The 20,985-nt window shown below is 34.6% G+C and overlaps 1 protein-coding gene across 2 annotated transcripts in view; it reads left to right on the top strand.

Annotated features, from left to right (window-relative positions):
• Positions 1–1,751: 1,751 nt before the first annotated feature.
• The window catches only part of LOC145673157 (uncharacterized), an 89,586-nt gene continuing 70,352 nt past the window's right edge, over positions 1,752–20,985 (top strand). Inside the window, exon 1 of one of the 2 annotated variants that reach the window (XM_081742589.1) lies at positions 1,752–1,823. In XM_081742589.1, the coding sequence (XP_081598715.1) occupies positions 1,819–1,823 (5 nt within the window). In that variant the 5' untranslated portion in view covers positions 1,752–1,818. Of the gene's footprint in view, positions 1,824–13,860; positions 13,978–20,985 lie in introns of those variants that run through there. The other variant, XM_081742588.1, reaches the window with a different exon arrangement.

Here is a 20,985-nt window from a genome sequence, read left to right as displayed (position 1 = left end):
GTCAGGACTTCTTTGACGAATTTTAGGACATAAACCATTTTGCAGAAACAGCTTGTAGCATGCGTCTGTTACAGACGTCCCTGTGGTACTCTGTTTGTAGCTATTACTCCATTCATGCCATACGCGAAGATCATCATGAGTTTAACTTTTGATTATTGGCAGCGGAGTTTCTTCTGGCGTGGAGTGTCCGAACTTTTCCATTAGTTCTAGTTCAAAATGTTCTATCCAGGTTTCATCAATTGCAACAATCTTTCGTAGACACTGATCTCCTTCTGTTCGGTAACGTCGAAGCAATTCTTCTGCGATTCTTTTGCAGAATGCTTTCTGTTCTTCACTCAGATAGTGCGGAACCCATCTGGCAGCGAATTTTCTCATCTTTAATTTTTTAGTAATGATTCTGTAAACTGAAGTGAGAGACATTCTGGCTTAATATGCAATTTTCTTACATGTTTTTCGTCGATCCTCTCTCAAAATGTCATTCACAATAATCTCAGATCTGTAGTCTGTTGCAGTTGGTGGTCTTTCACTTCTTAGATTGTTCGCAGTGCTTACACGACCTCCACGGAAGCGAGATGACCACCGTGATACAGTGCTACGATCCACTACACTATTTCCACAAACCTCTCGCAAAGCATATTTCAGTTGGATTCTTTCCACGTAGAGTTTTCATTTTGACATAGGAACACTAGTCATTATATGTAATCCGACCTGCTCACCTTCCATTTTATCACTGAATTTCTCACAACACAGCTACGCGAACCAGCAAACACAGACACAACCGTCAAGCCCAAACTCTGACTCACAGTCACAACCAAAGATGTTATAAAATAGAGGATCTGCCCATACGTATGTTCATCATATGAACTCAATGAAGCCCAAAAACAACCGAGCATCATCTGAGCCGGCACGTCTGATTGGCTACTCTCGTTTCTGTCATGATCATTGGCTCGAAACATTGCGATCTTAGTGGCGTGGAGTGGGCAGAGTAGGTGTGGCGAAGCTGTGACGTATGGCTTCACGATTTTGTTGTATGCTGGGCAGATCCTCTATTTTATAACATCCTTGGTCATAACTGACATAAAATTGAACTTGATCACATCACTCAAACGGTCGCGCCTGCGTTGTGTGCAAGACTTTTGAAATTACCTTTGTACTTTGACAAAATATTAGAGAAGCATTTTCTCCCCTTTTATATGATTTAAGTAGTGGTATGTAATAAAATTGAATAAAAATTAGCATTCCACGCAAATGATACATTTAACTGTACTTTTCATGAAAAAAAATAGTTTGTTACTCATTTCACGATTGAAAGGAAGTGTACGTATTTTCTTTTAAATGTTGTTTGCTAACTTAATGTTGCACATATATTTGTGGATAGAAATGAATAATGGGAAACTTCATTATTTTCATTTTTCTTGTGAATTCTTTCATGCTTTCCTTTTTTTTTTAAGAATTCCTTGACCTGACAGGTTTGTTAATTGATTAAAGATAAATGGAAATAAAATAAAATAAAATAATTCAATTAAATGTAATCATGATGTTGAATCTTGTGTACATTGATTGACAAATTATGTGTATCCGTTAATAATCGAAATAAATGAATTGTTCTACAGCTTCTGTTTTTAGATAGAATTGAATAAAAGTACTCATTAAAATTTAAAATATTTAACATTCTTTTAGAAATATGTGACAGGTCAATATAAAAGCCATTGCACGTAGTAGGCCTATATAGTAAATAGTTGCAGTGAGCATCAACAACGATTAAGAGTGTTAATTTTGTTCCAAGTGTAATTCTGTTATCAAGTTGTTTGAGATTTCATGAGGTGAGTTTGATATACAGTATGAGATTTTTTCTTTATTTAATGCACATTACTGTAAATAATGATCTTGTGAAGTTATTTATTTATTTGTTTGTTGATTTCCTTGCAAAAGGATATGTGCATAAATTACGTATATAAAAATGAAACTATGTTTGTGATTCTTAATCTCTCGAACCACCCTACCGGTCTAGATCAAATTTTCAACATAGATGAGGTTCGAACCTGCGATGGTTTTTACCACTTCACTTTGATGGTGCAACTTAGGGGAGGGGGACAGAGGGGAGGTATATAAAAATGACTGACATTAGTGTCGAATCCATAGTTTTTGGGGTCGTTGAGATGAACGTAACACCTCCGATGCCGTTTGAATCTACATTCAGCCCCACAACTTGTGTGAAGGGAAGGGGGAGATACATATACAAATGATCGAAAATGACTTATATTAGTGCCGAATCCATAGTTTTCGGGTTTGCTGAGATGAACAGTGAGACTTCCGATGCCTTTTAAATCCACATTTAGCCCCTAAAATGATCGATATTAGTGTCGAATTCATAGTGTTGGGTGTCCCTAAGTTGATTGTGGACAGTTTTGGTGTCCTTTATGTCCAAAATGAAACTTATTCTCCCCGTGCGAAGAACAGGTATTCTGCTAGTTAATAATAATAATAATAATAATAATAATAATAATAATAATAATAATAATAATAATAATAATAATAATATACAATAAAACATTATTAGCGTATGGCTAAAAATATATTGAAAAATGAATCATATATCAAATGATAGATCTCATTGAGCTGAACATAACAATGTAGGTATGCGTAGATTTCCAAAAAAAAAAAAATCTTTTTGTAAGTCTTGAAAAAAATTCTATACGATGAAACCCTGTAACACTGCAATGCACCCTCATCAAGCTTTTCATTTCGCGAGACAACAATACACAGTAAGAGGTGACCCATAAAGATTGCAACTTTTGAAATGCCCGCCATTTCTATTCTAGTAAGTTGGCAACTCTCAGCGTTACACGATTTTCATCTGTCTTTATGGTTAGTAATCATGGTGGAGCGCCGAAGAGCGCATGATCGTTATGTGCTTTCTATACGGGTAGGAATGGAGCGCTTCAGGAGAGAACAGCGTATTGTCATAGTGAAAACGAATGTGGTGAATGTTTTGCAGAGATTGTTCGCGAACTCCGTGCAGTGTTTGATGAACATAATGCATCGAATAAGTCGACTGTGTTAAGACTGATTGCTAAATTTTAGAAAACTGGTTTGGTTGTGGACATTAAACTCTCGGGGCTTCTTCGTGTTACATGTATGGTAGAACGGATTCCCGGCGGGAGCACATGTGGTTCGGATTGCGCGTTAATCAGCAGGCTCTTGTCTCATATAGTCTCGCTGCTGAACTAAATGTTAAACTCAACTCAACTTTAACGTCACTAGTTAGGAGGCACGGTGGCTTAGTGGTAGAACGCTTACCTCTAATGCGTCGTGTGCCTGGTTCGATTCCCAGATGAGTAAGTTTGTGCTGGAGTGTCCATGGGTTTTATCGGTGTACTCTTGTTTCCTCCTACTTTCTGATTCCACCAATTTTTACATAATCATTTACTTGCTTTAATTATCGTCTCTCTTAGCCAAAAGCGCATAATCGTGGGACGCTAAACTGAAAGATTTGATTTTATTTTATACCATATCACTAGTTGTTTTCTCTCCCCAAGCCTTCGGCTCGTTTGCAAATTGTCTGATCACTAGCGAGATATCTTAGCGTCAGGTAGGAGGTAGTGCAGGTACCGACAAGTATTAGCCTGACTGTAACCTATTATATGCGTGACTGAAAGAGTAAGCCGTTTAGCGTCTATAACAAGGATTAAGAATATCTAAATGCAGTATGTTGTAGCTTGATATTTACGCAACGCGTAGCGTAACTCTTAAATGTTTTAGGTTTCCATACTACCTTGAGTGACAGACTAAGCCTTTTGTAATAAGGATTCATAAAATACAGTCTTCTATTTCTTGTATTTTCCTTATCTTTATCATACTTTCTATCATGTTCCTTATGAGGGAATTTCTTCACAAGTATTATTCATGCTAGTTTCTTTTTCTTTTCTTTTTTCACTTTTCCAATGTTGTTCTCTACCCAACTTGAGCACTACTCCCTTTAAAACTAAGCAATTAACTTTCCTTTTCTACTTGAATGTTTATCTTTTCCCCTCTTTCGCTTACATGGTATAAACCTAATATGTTAAACTGAATAATTCATATTACTTTGTTTTGAATATTTGTTATTCTACAGGTCATAAAAGTGGAAAGTTATAACTTTCATTTAATTTTATTCCGAGTTATTATTCTTTCATCGGTCTGTATGTTTTTCCACTGTCCTAAGACAGATCCACTAAGAACAAGATTTATTCGAACCGTTCATGATTTTTTTTTACAATATTACTTGCATATAACGAAAAGAAAAAGTTTTACCCAAAGATGAGACAAATACCATTCGATAGATGTGATTAAGCTGAACAAAATGATATAAATGAGTATAAATCATCATGCGTAGTTTTTGAGAAAATCGAGAAAAATTGATTTTGTTAAAACCTAAAATTTGATGTTGTACGATAACCATCTATTAAAATCAAACTGGTACCTAAGAATACAATCATCAAGCTTTACAATATGACACTACAAATATTACAATAGAACAGTGTGGTATGAGATATAGCCCAATAGTAAATCTTGAACTTTAAATTTTCTTTAACTATAATTTCCAAAAATAACATAAATCAATCAATAAATAACATCGAGCTGAACTAAATGAGATTCTTGACAGCAAATTTTCATTCGTACTTTTTGAAAAATTCGAGAAATACTAATTTTTTTATGATGCTTAAAAGTGCGAGGGGCAGTCAAAAAGTTCTCGGAATTCTGTTGTAACTTTTTTTTTTTTTTTACCACAATGTTGGTACACATTTACTTAATTTATTTAAGTTGGCACCTTCAGAACATACAGACTTGTTCCACCACTCCTGCGATTGGTTTAAACATCGACGAAACTCCTCTCTTAGTACCGTATCTTCCGAAGTTCAGGCGTTGCTTTGGTGTTTTGATCTCTTCTGCGTTGGCGAAACGGAAAAGGCTCATTATTAGTCTTGGGAAGAGCGACACATCCGATGGTACTAAACTGTTTTTTAACACTATCGTACTCTCTGAATCAGATTTTCCTCAATTTGCACATGAACTTGATGTTTGCTCATTGCTCGATCTGTGAAATTGCATCGACTGATCACTACACATTTCTCCGTTCAGCTACACTACCCGTACACTGCCTGTTATGACATGTTCACACTTGTCAATTTCATAATTAGTCAACCTAAGGCCTGTACTGAATCACAATGCTGATTTATTTTTACATTTTACCCGTAAAAAAAAAAAAATAGAATTAGAATTAGAAATACAATTCTATAAGTATTGCATTATTACCAGATAAGTCAATCAATACCCCATCGATATCACGTTCCCTGAATGTCTACCATGTCAAAGAATTAGAAGTTTGTTTATTGAATTTAAGTTTTCTTTATCACCACCAAGGCAACATGAAATATGAACCTAACAGCTTATAAGGTAGAATCTGAACACCGTAATGGGTTTAAATTTCAATACTTTCTCATTGGGATCGAACCAGGGACCTTGGGGGTTCACCAAAGGTTATCCACCAGATCAGTAGGGAGAGCTGAGGAGTGAGAAGAAATATGTAATTTCGCCTCTGGGTTTTTTCTGAGACAACCAATGACCATGTTGCAGCTTATTTTCCTTTTCATCAGCATTGAATAAAGTTTTAAAAGAAAACCTAATAAGGTATATTTTGAACACAGATGAAAAGTTGCCATCATCAATATGATTTAAAAGTCGTGTTTAACTTGAACTTGCTCCTTTCTTTAAAAAAAAAAAAAAATCTTTCTTCCTTATTTTTAGGATTCAATTATACAAAGTGCAATACAAGGAACGTGTTTATGAAAAAGAAAAGATATTGTTAGTCATTTCTCGATTACAAGTTAATATTTCACTACTACTTAAGAGAAAAAATGTAGGTGAAAGTTGAAACAGCAGACAGATTCTGAAGGTCATATACTACACAGGTACAATTCAGCATCCGCAACTACTGACAGAAATACATGTTCCATTAATTTTATTCTTTGCTTCAAGGTTTCCACATATTTCTGGGTGTTATTATTTTTCTACTAACACTTTAAACTGGAGTTTTGAAATCTTGTGAGCATTTATCTCAATATCTTTTTAAAAAAAATCGAATTGCTGTTTAAACGTTTGCCTTTTTTAATCACATAATAAACTTTATAACGTTACAACGAGAAACAACCGAATTTAGTGCATAAAATAAGGTATAACTAAGCGGCACTACTACCGATACTAAATTTGCAATACTGATACTAAACTTGCAATACGAATAACTTTTTCTAAAGCTACCAGTAGCCTTATGGGTAGAAACCCCGAATTCGTTGCACGTAGTCAGAGGTTTAAACTTGCTGGAAGTCTAATATCACGAATAAATGGTTGAGTAGTGGTTCAGGTCCCACTTTAAAAGGACATTCACACATTCGACCCGCCTTTATTTACATTGTCATATTCTAAAACATACTTCAAATATTTCTTGCTCGTTTCTGTATTGTTACCTCCTCAATGTTCTATGCCACCACTTTCGTATACCAACTTTCTTTGTCATCGCATCACTTAAGTTGGTATTTGAATATGATTAGTTATGTTAAAGAAAGTGTCACACAAATACAATATCTATTAACCTATTAACTACGGGATATTTTGTTTTCAAAATACCCTGTTGCTTGTCTTAACTCCGAATATTTCGATTTCGAAATGGTACTCCAATAACGTTTCTAACACTTTTTGTTTTATGTGTCTTCGATAAATAGGAGTGAAGAAATGGTCTTCTTTGTAAACCCTTACGAAAACGCTTTAAATGTAGTTTAAAGGTCAAATAAATTACCTCCGTAGTTTAAAGGTTAAAGTATTTACCTCCGTAGTTAGAGGTTAATTCTATATGAAGGGTGTTAATAAAATTGTGGCATTCCCTGATCATACGATCCTTCTAGACGATGTGACATAAAATGTTATTCTGTAACGGTACCTTTAATTTGATACCCATATCATGATGGAAGCTGCTTTCAAGTTGTAGTGTCGCCTAGTGAAAATTTCTTAAAATATACTATGCCCTAATTGACTTTTCAGATGAGACATTATCAGTATGACCACTACGGTGAGAGAAAGATGGCGTGTAGAGAACCCATTATTTTTTGGTCCTCTAGATTTGCGAGGATATTTCCAAAAGTTTACGTCATGACACTGAAATAGCGTACCACTGGTAATAAACCTTTCATGGCATACAGTGCTATGTATGGAAGAAATAATGGTTCAGTTTCAACTATTTAGCTGCATCAGTTTGCCAGAGGCAGTCATTTGAATAAGATAATCTGTGTTGAGTTCATATATTGCATGACAGTGCTCCGGTTCACACGGTTGTTGTTGTTGCAAGGCTACAGTGTTAAATCTGGGATGTATGATGGATGCTGAATCTCCTGAAGTCACAGTCTTTCACTGTAGCCCTGGCAACATCTGTGTGAACTGTAACATCGTCATATAGTGTTGCCAGCTCAACAAATAGCGACTATAGTGACCGGGACGACTCATGAAACCTGGGGCTCCACATCAATCACAGAACTGCTTTGCTTCACGTGTGATGCGTCGAAAGAATTCAGCATGATTCGTGGAGCTGCTTTCCAAACGCACAGTTGAAAAAAAAAAAAACGTGAAACAACCGAAGTGCACCAACAATGTTGCCAAACTTAGATGACATGGCGAACAAGCGTTAAAAAAAACTTTAACACGAACTGTAACAATTATTCGAAATTAACAGTAACAATAATAATAGCAAAAATACAAAACAACAACAACAATAATAATAAAACGAAATTTAGTTGCAATCCGACAACACTGTACCCTCAGAAAATGTCCTCCGTAACACGACACTAGCAACATTTCATAGATGGGGTTGACGACCGGGACACACCCCTCGGGTTCTATTGGATACTGAAATTGGCAAAGCTAGGTCAAACTTCACGACTCTGTGCGATCACTATAATTCAAATGACTGCCTCCAATGATCTGACGCAGATAGGTAGTTGAAACTGTTACATTATTTCTTCTGAAGATGGCATTGTATCCCATGAACGGATTATCTTTAGCAGTGTGATATTACCGTGTCAGGCTGGACACTTTTGGAAGTACCTTCGTAGCACCTGCGACACTTGGTTGTGGAGGGAGGAGTGTTGAAACAAAAGCATATGCTGAAAAATCTTGAATGTGCGTGAGATCTAAAATATAAGGTTTGACTGGTTTAGGGGTGTGCATAAGACAATAGCAAACCATGTCTCGTCTCGATTCGATTATAAAAACAGTTTTACATGTAAATATGATACAATATAAATTCAATTTTCTCATCTTAGTCCAGTAACAGTATGGACAAAGTAAAGGCCTCACCCATTAATAAAAAAATCTCAGTATTGTATTTCCAATTTTGGAATGTTTTTTTTATTGAGGATTTAGTTTTTTTTAAAAAGAATAATCAAGTTTTCGAGCTTGGATGTTCCTCAGCCATTTCGAAACACTGATTTTTAAAAATATCTCTTCATCAGAGGTATTAAAGTAATAATAACTATTGTCAAGTTCATAGTAAACATAATTTCCTACAACTTTTGTTCTAGAACATCGTAACAATCCAAGTAACCAAAATCGTCGGCCTAACGCTGCTTTGTAGTTGAGTTAATTTTTCGTGCGCAAAACAACTTTGAGACAACATTTTTAGGGTAGTCAAAGTCATTAATTTCAATCAACGAATATTCACCTTATATCCAATGTTTATTTTTTATGGTTAAGTAGTATATATATAAAATTTTATTTTCAAATGAAATTGATTTTGTAATCATAAAGTAAAAATATTACTGAAATATAAAACATGTTAACGTGCCAAAGTCAGAACTGTGGTATGATTTTCTTTCTCGAAGAAGTTTCAATTGGAAGCAGCTACAACCATGGATGGAACCTCACTATAGACCCCCTATAGCGTAGCAAAATTCGTTTCTAGAAAAATTGCAGAAAACCGGTAGTCAATTTGATTGCTTTTTCCGGTAAATATTGGTTAGTTGAAAACTACTGAGGTAAAGTGAACATCATCAAAGTATCAGTAACCATTGAAAAATTGCGATACTCGTGTGAACAACACATATTTGGTTACTAGGTAAACTTACAGCATGACAAAGTGTAGTGAATTATTAAAAATGCACATAACGATTCCCTTTGAACACATTGTATTATATTTATCATTTATTTTTTTATTTATTAACTGTACTCAATTTTGCCACTTACGACACTAAACGGCCAATAATATTAATTAATTCAAATTGACGTTCATTGCCAACAGCAAGACAATATTAGGAATTGACGTACAATTGAAAGTGGGATTTTAACAAATGTAGTGTGTTAGATACTCTCTCACCGGGATACAAACGCGAGATCACCAAAAGCAAATACTCTAGACACTTTAAAAAATAGTTAACACGAACATATACATATCCAAAACAGTTAAAAACGTCCATGCTTATGAGTGGATCTCGAACCGATATCTAGAACTCCATAAATCGAGACTTGATCTGAAACTTTTCAATTGAATGATAGGAAGTTAAGAACACATACCGATTCACTTAAACGTGAAAGTTGGGCTACAAGTACTGATGAAAAATTTTCCGGAAAATTTTCCTATTTGTGAAATTAGTTTCACCTGTTCACTGTTCCTACATCGTTATTACAACATAAATTTTATTTGTAATAGACGTCGAGTAAAAAGTAAAGTGAAAATCTAACCTTTTTTTCTGGAAAATACGCATGAAAGAAAAACTAATGTCTTTATCTTCAGGTCGAAGAGCATAATATCGGTGTGTGATCAGTTTAGTAATCCGTAATACAATGTTTTCTCATAGTTTTACAACTCTTCTCCATTAACAAAGTTCTATCTCATGTAAATAAATAGGGCTAATATAAAGTATTTACTGTAAGTTTTCGATTACCCAAAATTCTAAAGTTTAACTGAAGTATCTCGCTAAAACAAGTACCAGTACTGAGAGCTTCCAGGAAATAAACATTAATTCCAATATTCATTCAGAAAATAAAATAAATTGTAATTAATGTAGTCTACATAGAGATTGACTTGTGTAGTTGTTCTTCCAATTTAAAAAAAATGTTTAAAAGGAAAGTACAAAGTTGCAAGCCGCATAAGTAATATCATTTTAATTTACAAATATATATTGTGTACTCCTTTATTACTCTTTTATATAATTTGTATAAATAATAATTATATTTGTTTCATACAAAGCTTTCTCTGACTATATTTTATAGGCGTAGAATTTATAATAATGAACTTCTTTGTCACTACTATTGTATATGAAACGTTTCAAATAACATAGAATAACTGCAACCAACATGATTGAACCACTACACTAACTGTGTACACAAATGAAATATTAAAACTGGCTTACGTAAAGATTAATAACGTAAATAAGCGTTTGGCTGTGTACATGCTTCTCCAAAGTTCTGTGTTTCGTAGTTGACTTAGCAAATCAACTTATAACAAAATCAACACAGAACGTCTTCTCTTCTTACAATAATAATAATCTTTATAAGGAACTTCTATGCATTCTTCTGTTTATTAAATAAATGTATATTCAAAAGTATTTATTTTCCCTGCATTTTATGCATACAAAAACGCCATGCATTTTTTCATTATTAAGTACGAAATAACATTTGAAAATTTTCCAGTTATGAAAATTGTTATTCGAAAACTATAAATTGGTCTTATTTAATATTCCTAGACATGGATTCTATCAATTTTATAGCTTAATGCGAAGTAACTACTTGATCTGGACCGAAAATTTTTCATTTCACATCACTAGCTACAAGAACAAGACTTAGACTGGGCACACAGTAACTTCGTTCCGGCAAGCAGTGGAATTCAATCTCTGAGCGACATTTCTCTTAATAACACTACACATTTCTTTTAAGTTTATTCTTTTTCTTCTTATTATTATTTTGGAGATTTCTATCAAACCACTCTAAATATGTGATATTAAAACAAATTTGGAACTTGCGCTCTTTAATGACTCTCATCATTGCCTGCGTTTCAGCAGATGAAGTGGTAAGAGTTCCTGTTGACTGAGTTGAGTTGAGTTGAGTTGAGTTGATTTTGAGTTTTAAGTCCCGTTCAGCAGCGAGGCTATATGAGACGTGGATCTACTGATTAACGTGGAATCCGAACCACATGAGCTTCCGCCGGAAAACAAACCCAGGATTTCCACGCCAAAGGCAAGAACGCTGAAGTAATTTTAAGTACTATAAAGAGGGAAGCTTGTTTAGTTTTCACTCAACTTCCAGATGTATTGTTGAGGTATAATGTTTTGCTTGCTATTTTCCTTTAATTTTCTTTACAATCACCACACAGTAATTATCGTATTTTTCTTTCAAAATATTAATGTTTTTTGATAGAATATTCATATGTGATTATATTATACTTTTTATCAACGACCCTTATAAATTTAGCAATAAGAAATAACAATTACTAAAGAAATAGAATAACTGACTTTAAGAAAAATTAGGGACAATTTCGCGTCCCGGTTTAAGTTGAAAAAAAAATCAGCACTAAGACCACATAGAAAGAACTGTGACTGCTCTCAACTAAATCAGGGCGTCTCTGGTAGTCTTACTTTTGACTTACGATCATTAGCCGAACGCCTCAGATCAATGTTCGTAGTTTAAGGGTAAATTTCCACAGTTCAAGGAAATTTCGTAGGCAAATTTAGCAAAAAAGGAACAATAGAATTTTTCAATAAAACGTTGACCATCCAGGGAGATTCTCGCGCTGACTGATTGACCAAACACAAATACTGAAATTTTTCTTTGATTTTCAGAACTAAATCAATACAATAGCAATATTTTGTATGTATGTTCAAAGTATAGGGTGACCAACCGTCCCGTAAAAACGGGATTGTCCCGTTTTTTCACTACCATTTCCGGTGTCCCGAAAACTTCTTCCGGGAGGGCCAAAATGTCCCTATTTACGTACATTAGGTACAAAAAACCTTTCGAATCGCTAAAATTTCCTAATTTATGTAAATATTTTCTAAGTTATGTGATTATATTAGAATATTCTAATTACTGAGCAACGTCATCACGACGTTTGCAATATTGGATGTGGTAGCTGTACTGTTTTCCCTCCTAGGCCTCCCCACTCCGCAGACGACAGTACAAGGGGCTGAAAGTATTATGGAGAACAAAAGTAACCTGTTTTTACTCTCTGTTTCGGTCGGTGGAAGATTGAAGCGCTGTAATCAGTACAGTGCAGTATTTCTGTGATTTGACTAGGATGTAACATACTTCCATTTACGAAAGGTGATTAGAAATATAGAACTATAAAAGTGAAAGTAAAAAGAAAACTAGTTGTAAATGAAATAATGTTTAGAAGTAAAAAAATGAAAATAAAAGGAGTCGGAATCCGATGGTTGAATCCGATTCATGGTGAGAATAATTATAAATCCTGTCGGGGATAGATTTGAGCGCTCATATATTTTTAGTAATGTTTTCAAATATTTCATATTTTGTTAGCTGCTGATAGTTACTTGTTATCTAATTAATTTCACAACCGTTTCAATAGGTTTTAAAACGAAAAAGTGTAAATTTGCCCTTTTCGGTGAGATACAAAAAGGGAAAGAGAGAGAACGGAGAGGCTAAAAAAATATATTTAGGGGAGCAATCTATCCAGAAATAAAAGGTGTCCCGTTTTTCTAGTTAACGATTTGGTCACCCTATCAAAGTATCACAATTTGTACCCATTGTTAACTAGATGTATTTGTTGTATGTTTTTTTTTTCAGAAAAAAGTGAAGAATAAAGTAAAAAAAATAGAAGCAAAAAGCAAACGAATAAAACAAATGTGGCTGTCTAGCTAAATTAATCTTATCACATAGTTTCTGTCGTAGGAATAGACACTCAACAAACGAGAAAATTTGATAAGAAAACGGGAAAGTTTTGAGCAATTTGAGGGAAATTTTCTTACGAAAATCTACGAACACTGCCTCAGGTCGCTCGACTACACCACACCGGGCTGCCCAACGAGGAGAGCTCCAAATAGAATAACTGTTATAGTAATGCAAATAATATAGGTGGTATCTACGGATGTGTCCTCGCCGGAAACTTAATACGAGACCCATTGACGGCAATTACATGAGCTAATCATATGATTGTTTGGTAGTCTTATGTGGGCCAAAGTTGTTGGTTGAATTAGAGTTGAACGTCCCTTTCAGTACGGAGGATATATAAGACGTGAACCTACAGTTTAGTGTATGATCTGAGCCTCATGAGCTACCACCGGCAATCAAACCCGGTATCCTGCATCCATCTAAACAGAGGAAAAGCTGAAAATATTTCAATAAAAATGACCGACAGTAGACTTCGACCGTAGCTTCGATTACAAAACTGTTTAATTCTTTCCAAGGGTGGTGTTTAAGCTTATTCTTGCGGGAAATATCGTTGTCCGATATACATACATGTTCAAAGTGTTTACTGTACAAGAAAATTACATTACGACATTATGGTATTGCAAATTCTTTCATTTGCTGCAATATTTTGAAAATCGGGACGCGGAACAAGTGCGAACACCCATAACAAATTGAATTATCTCATGCAAGCTGCATGATTATTTCGGCGAAACAAACAATTATAAAGAAAAAACGTCAACACCCTGCTTTGTTTTACCCCCTTCCCACTTTCATTGACCAAAAGATTATTCGCCGTTCCCCTCCCCTCCCCTTACTCTATGTGATTTCTTCTCCTTCCTTTGCCGTTCCTCTCCTTTCTCCCCCCCCTCCACTGCAGTAAAAATGCAATAAGATAAAATTTGAGAGCTCACTTTATATCCAGGTTAGCAGCGTCTAAGGGAAAAGTCTTGCTGGCATATATAAAGCAACGACCGTGGTTTCGCCTTGCCATTCACTGTGTGATCTTTAAACAGAGATAGAAGCCTAAATGAGCAGGTGAGCAATATACCGTGCTACACGATTTTTTTATTTTTTTTTTTTCATACAACAGAAAAGAAAAAAAAAAAGAAACGAAGTATGTTCTACATCACTGTGTCGTGTTCTGGTGGATATGTGTTGTGTATGTGCCAGTGACTTTTTTTTTTGGCCGCGTTGTTCAATGGATTCGCTCGTCAAGGTGTCGTGTGTTAATTTTTTGAAGAAATAAGATAATGTAAAACGTTTAACATTATCTATTTTTGAAGGACGTGAAGTGATGCTTCTTTTTTATTATTATTACATTTATTTATTATTTTGACAGTGATTACCAAATTCTTACACGACATGTGTAAACCATTTAAGTGGCATAGTGCAATATAGTGTATTTCTTAAAAACTTTTAAGTATTTTTAATCTATGGACTTCCATAATAATAACTTTATTCTACATTTCCTTATGGTTAGTGTTGTTACCTTTGGGACGGAATGTGTTTGATTCTTGGATGAGCACATGTGGTTTGGATCCCAATGTAAAGTTTAGGTCTCTGTAAAAAAGGCGCGGTGCCTTAATGGAGGTGTTCTGGTTCGATTTCGGACCTTTGTGATAAACAACATCCTGTCTATGGGTTTTCTCAGGGATTCTCCCGTTTCCGCACATATTCATTTTTCATCAACTTCATCTGTCTAATTTAGCCTACAGAACGCAACTAGAAATTAATATCCGTACACCTAAAAAGTTTGAGAACAATTAAATTAGTTTTCTTTCTTTATATTAATTGTGAGGGGTGCGCAATATTTCATTAATACAACCTGATATAGATATGCGATGTCTATATAAAAAGTACCAGTATATGATATCATAACTGATGACTCCAGAAACCAGTGCCAAGGCTTTGCCTTCTTGAAATAAACCCGAAATTTGCTCGAATTTAATTCGGTGATTTGAAACCAATAAACACTCCAAACGCCATTATTTATGGCTTTCTAGATCGGAATTCGGTGTTGTTTTTTTTAATTCAAGCATCTCCCCAATTCTTTAACAAAGCTGATTCAACACTAATAATTATGTGGGAATTGAATTCGTTGTCGCTCACAGCGAAGATACCATTTGGTTACTCATAAATATGTTTAATAGTGAAATACATACTCGATAATATTTATATTTTTTCTTATAAAACAATTTTAGAGGCCACAACTCGAGGATAAGTGGGATTACGGTGTCTCAGTTGTAGAATGGCCATCTCTGGTATGACATGTCCTTGTTTCGATCTCAGGCCACGTCAATTTGTGGTGGACAACATCAGTTTTCTCAAGGTTCTTTCATTTCCTCCTATATTTTCATTCCACCAATTTATTTTCCTAATCGTTCATTTCCATTAATGATCCGTCTCCTTTTGCCTAAGGGGCATAACCATGGGACGTAGAACTGAAAGATTTCATTTCAACGATAAGTATTTGTTTGAAGGACTTCGTGTTTTAGAATCAAATAGTTCATAATAATTATTGCTTTCTCTGGTTTGCATACTGTCGCATGAGAACCAGAGGAACGTAACTCCATTTTCGTAGGTTTACAGGCGAGAGGACAAAAATATTATTTTCTTAGAAAGATGTGTTTTTAATAAGATGGTACTTGAGCTACATTACAACAGATGATCGACAAGGAGAACAGATGGCGTTACGTTCGATATACACCAAGTGGGGCTTTCAAATTTATGTCCAAACATAAAGAAAACGAAAACCGTATTTTTGGAGTTACGTTCCTCTGGTTCTCATGGGGCGATACGAATGTTATATTTGTCTTACTTTTCTTTCTTTCGATCAAAAGATCCAATATATTCGAATCAAAAGTTTTCTTGTAGACCTTATATCTGGAGAACTACATGTAGTGTAGCCAAACCCAAACTATCACTTAACTCAGTATGATGTGCTTATTCCGTATAAAATACGAAAACTCGATTTAGGGGCCATTCAAAAATTTTGTGGCCCCTGGTCCACAAACTAATTATTGGTCCTCAAGATCGCAATCTTTTGATCCATTTTTTGGGATCATTCCTAAAATTCTTGTTTAGTAGATAAATAGAAAACAAATTGTCAGCGATAAATTGCCAAAGGCACATCCACTCACTATTTTAGATACATGAAGCCTTAATTATTTTTTAAATTGTAATTGAAAAATATATATTTTTTTTATTTCTGTTATGAGAATATAGGGTCGCAGATTCGATCTCAGATCGTATAGATTTTCTGATGGACAAACACAATTTCCTTCATTTTTTTAAGAGAAGAGGAAAAGATTGTTATTACTTCTTCGTACTACTATCAAACATTTGTATAGGTATTTAGTAATATGCCACTGTTAGGAGTCACTATTAAGAACGTGTGTGGCAGACCCCTTAGCAATCTGGCCCCCCTGAAGTTTTCCTGACCCCTCCAAACCTTAACACAAAATGCTATTATTAATACAAAAAAACACAAATTAGCTATTGGTAAGAGAATGTTTAATGACTTGCCCCCCCCCAACATATTCATGGCCCCCCAAACCTCTGTGGCTTGTTGTGGGCTTGATGTGTGGCAATATTAGAATAGAAAAATAATAGATACGATCTTCTACTTACACTGTACAGTATTTCTTTTTTATCCATACAGTTCATAAACAAAAAAAAAAAAAAAAAAAAAACAGTCTCTTCCAGCAGAACAAAAACTGTACATTATTATTGGTAATGAATGACATTCACATTTTAGCGAGGCATGGGAGATCCGGGTTCGATTCCCGGCGGGAGCTGATGTAGTTCGGATTCTACGTTAATCAGTACGTCCACGTTTCATATAGCTTCGCTGTTGAAAGGAACGCTAAACTCAAATCAGCTCAATTTTTTTTAGTGATAAAAATTAGTTCTCAGAAACAAAATAAACTGAAATCTTTTCAGCTCTACACTCCATGGTTCGCCCTGTAGGCTAAAGGATCCTGAATATGATGATTAATGAACTGAAAGGTTATGAAATGTGCAATTAGTGGAATGAGAACGTAAAAGGAAGCCTGAGAATATCGACAAAACTCATACAGACTCCATGTTATCCCAACACAAACTCATGTCGCTTGGGATCGAACTATTGACCACTTTCACGAGCGGTGAGCTCTCTAATACTGACCCACAGTAGTAGTCCCAATTCACGGTTTTATTCGAAAACTACGCATAAGGATTTGCAGTCATTATCTCATTTTGTTCAGTTCAGTGACTCAATCGATTGGTCCTTACATTTCAACATTTGTTTTCGTTATGGTGGATCACTAAGTGTACTCGGTGCTATGCTGAACGCTGATGAATAGTGCGGCGTTGCCAGATAGTGTCGACTGTTTACTGATGCTAGATAATAAAGGATGTAATCATAAAATTCTGCGTGGATACTTACTGAAGAAATTAATTTTCGACAGTTACCGTAATTCACAGCTAAGTTCCGCTTCTCGGACTGCAACGCTAGAATCCAGGAATTTTCTTATTGCGACTGTCACAGTAAACGTACAAATTTGGCAACAACGTATTATGGCGTTCTGCGCAAGTTTCTTCTCAAAATCTATTTCCTTAAATGTAAATTAATATTTAAAGATAACGTGAAATGTAACAGGATAAACGGTTAAACAATATATCTATTTCGTAATAAGGTCGTTACTTTAAAATACTTTACACGTACAAATAAACATTTCATAAAACTGAGCGCTTCTGGTAACATCTAACAGCAAGTGCCATCTTGTGTGCACATTGTAAAACGAATCAAATATTTTCTTTTATTTGTTATTTTTTTCGATATCACAAGACACAACCAAATGAATCAGTGTCTTGTATTGTAGCTAAAACATAACTCTATCTTATAGTACAATGTTTAAAATATGTGATGTTTCATAGAACAGTAGTTAAGGGAACATGTACTGACTTTCGGGTGGTGATCCACCTTAAAACGCAAATTACGTTATAATTTTGCATGTAGGCCTATCATTTGTTTTTTTAACCTGAATATATAATACGTTTAAGTTACGTATTATTTCGAAAGATATTTTAGAATGTAATGCCCCATGATAAATGATTCACATAGAATTAGGAAAACTAGTTCTGGGTGACATTTATTTTTACCTTTAGAAATCTGAGTTTGGTGTTCAACATTTGCTAACTATAATATGAATCTCTATTTTCCTGGAAGTTAATCGTGTACTTTAGGATAACATTAAATACTTCCGAAACGTACCTTTGGAATATAATATTCAGTGAGAAGTTGCATGTTTTTGCCCTCTTCTATTACTTTGGAACCTAATTCTCAATAACAAATGCTGTATGCGTTAAGGCGATTTCGAAAACGGCCTAACCGACATTATTATTATTATTATTATTATTATTATTATTATTATTATTATTATTATTATTATTATTATTATTATTATTATTATTATTATTATTATTAAGGAAGTTTTAGATACACAGGGAAAAACACGGATCATTCACCGTACAGTTCCGGCACTTAAAATATCCCCCTTCCAAAAAAAATGACTACTCGTTTGAGCACGTATTTCTGCACGAGTTTCCATCTTCTCCTCATTCACTAAGAAACAAATTGTAGGTGGCGTACTTAAAAAGATAGGTTACATGCGTAATTCCTGTAGTTTTTGGACACCGTACAGCAGACGTATAACTAAAAACGCATGTTTTATAATACTTTCTGTATAAGTGTTCCATCTATACGTACTTTCCGTATGAAACAATGTAGGCGATCAGGATCTCACATACAAATGGACGGATATAACATATAGTTGACGAAGGTAACATAAGTATATGCATGTGATATACGTAAAACTGTTAGATGTCAGACATCCTGCAATGGCATGATGTAACATCTAAGGGCAGTGCCTATGTAGCATACTGATAACGTATGCTCCGTACTGATTTCTATAGTAAGCAAGAGGATACCGTATACTTATATAATATACCGCTGTCCGGAGAACGGATTTTTCTCTGTGTGGCTCACAATGTGCCTCCTTATTTTTCATGATGTGTTCCAGCAAGGACAGCAACATCTGCTTTCTAACTTCCTAAACCATTCTGTTATCTAATAACTTCCGAGTTGTTCATCATATAAATTATACAGTTAGAGACTTTATTTAATATATTTAACTCGAGTTGGGCAATTAGTCTGCTGATATTCGAGAAACCGTTTAATCAAATGATTAGCGGGAATGTTCCCAGATTCGACTCCAGGTTGGAAATATAGAGTTTTGGGCATAGACACTAATATTGTGAAGCAATTCGAGAAAGCTAATTGAGAAACGATTCAGTAGACTCGGGTCCAAAAAGCTAGAAATAAGGGCGACGAAAGCCGAGATTCTGACCAACTAACTAAAAGCAGTCTGGCACGTCATATCCTTTTTATGGGTTTTTAGCGCTAACAATTTACTTACTTTGTATTCCCCATTCATAATACTAAAAAATATATATATATATTTTGTTTTTGTTTACTAATACTAGAATAAGTATATTCACGTAAATAGAGAGTTATAAAAAAATAATTCTATTGCTAATAGGAAAAATTAAAAGAACACCGTAGTCCATAGTAGTTTTTCATTTCGTGAGGAGTAAAGTGACTCACTTCTGGTGCAAATGATTCCTGGTTTAATCACAGGTTATATGAGTTTGTGGTGGACAACTCCGTGAGTTTTCTTGAGGTCTCCTATTTCCTCCCACACTTTGGTTCTACTAATTCTTTTTATAATTATTGAATTTCATTCATCGTCCTTCTCCTTTAACCTTCAGGACAAAATCATGCAACGTAAAACAAAAAATTTCAAAGTTTTCTAGTGCATTTCGAAATCAAAATAATAAAATTCTGAATGCATCTAACCAGTGGTTGAAGTGAGACGGTATGCGGTGGTATGCCATACTGCCTCTGTTTTTTCAGTGATGAAGGCATACCCTGGTTTTACAATGATTAAAACATACCGTCACTGAGAAGTAGATCTAACAAATAAGTAAGATACCCATCACGTAAATATCGACAGAGCAGCATAATCATGGCTTGCTTGTTTATAGTTAGATACAGATCATAGAACAATTAGAATAAGGATTATAAGACTTTTCTTTATTATCCTTAGGTGATAAATGCATCAATTCCGTATTAATACCTTTTCTCAACATGTACTTCTGTTTTTTCTCGTTTAATCAATATATTACATATTGATTTACAATTACTATCTTGGCTTATGGTTTCTTCAAAAGCTAGTCATTGAATGAAACAGTATATTTTCATATCTTTCGAAATATTCGAAATACACGTTGTATCGTATAAATACAGAAATAAAATAGTAATGATATGAAATAGGAAATTCAGTAATGTACACAAGTCTCGCAAATTGCAATTAGACTATATTAAGATCACTGCAGGGATTACTAGTCGACATTCTTCAAGGACACAATTGATTCTTCTTACAAAAGTAACTGTTGTTGAAAGAAGCTATGTAACTTAACTTAATGTTGCACTGTGGACGCACAAATCTATTTCACGAGATTTTCTAATTTCTGAGTTGCTCACCGTGCATTCGACGGAAATACACATTTTCTGAACTCTAGTATTAAACATCGATTATAAAAATACAATTCAGTTCATCCTACATCAAATAGGAATAAGAAAACGACACATAACTATTCCAAGTTGGTTTCGCTTTATGAAGGGTACTAAGTATCAATGAGAAGTGTTTTGTGCACCAAGTTCAAAATTCACACGTAAAGTGGCGCAAAAGCAAACTGCATCTAGGATGTTCTCTTGTGACAAAATGTGAATTAATCATTAGATAGGATGAGAAAGATCATAGGATACTTTTTCGGTCAGTCTTCACCTCAGTCACGTCTAACATCATACAAACTTGATGAATTTTCTGAAAGAGCCTAAGATCTCTGTGACAAAGACCACACAATTCACTTGCTGTTAACGATAATGAGCTTCAGCTCAATGAAAGTTAATATGGAGATTTGCTATACTTCCGGGAAAAT

Source organism: Thermobia domestica, chromosome 16 (assembly GCF_964235325.1).
Source record: "Thermobia domestica chromosome 16, izTheDome1.hap1.1, whole genome shotgun sequence".
Classification (NCBI taxonomy): domain Eukaryota; kingdom Metazoa; phylum Arthropoda; class Insecta; order Zygentoma; family Lepismatidae; genus Thermobia; species Thermobia domestica.
The sequence above is the reverse complement of the archived record's forward strand: the minus strand, read 5'-3'. Positions and strand labels throughout refer to the sequence as shown.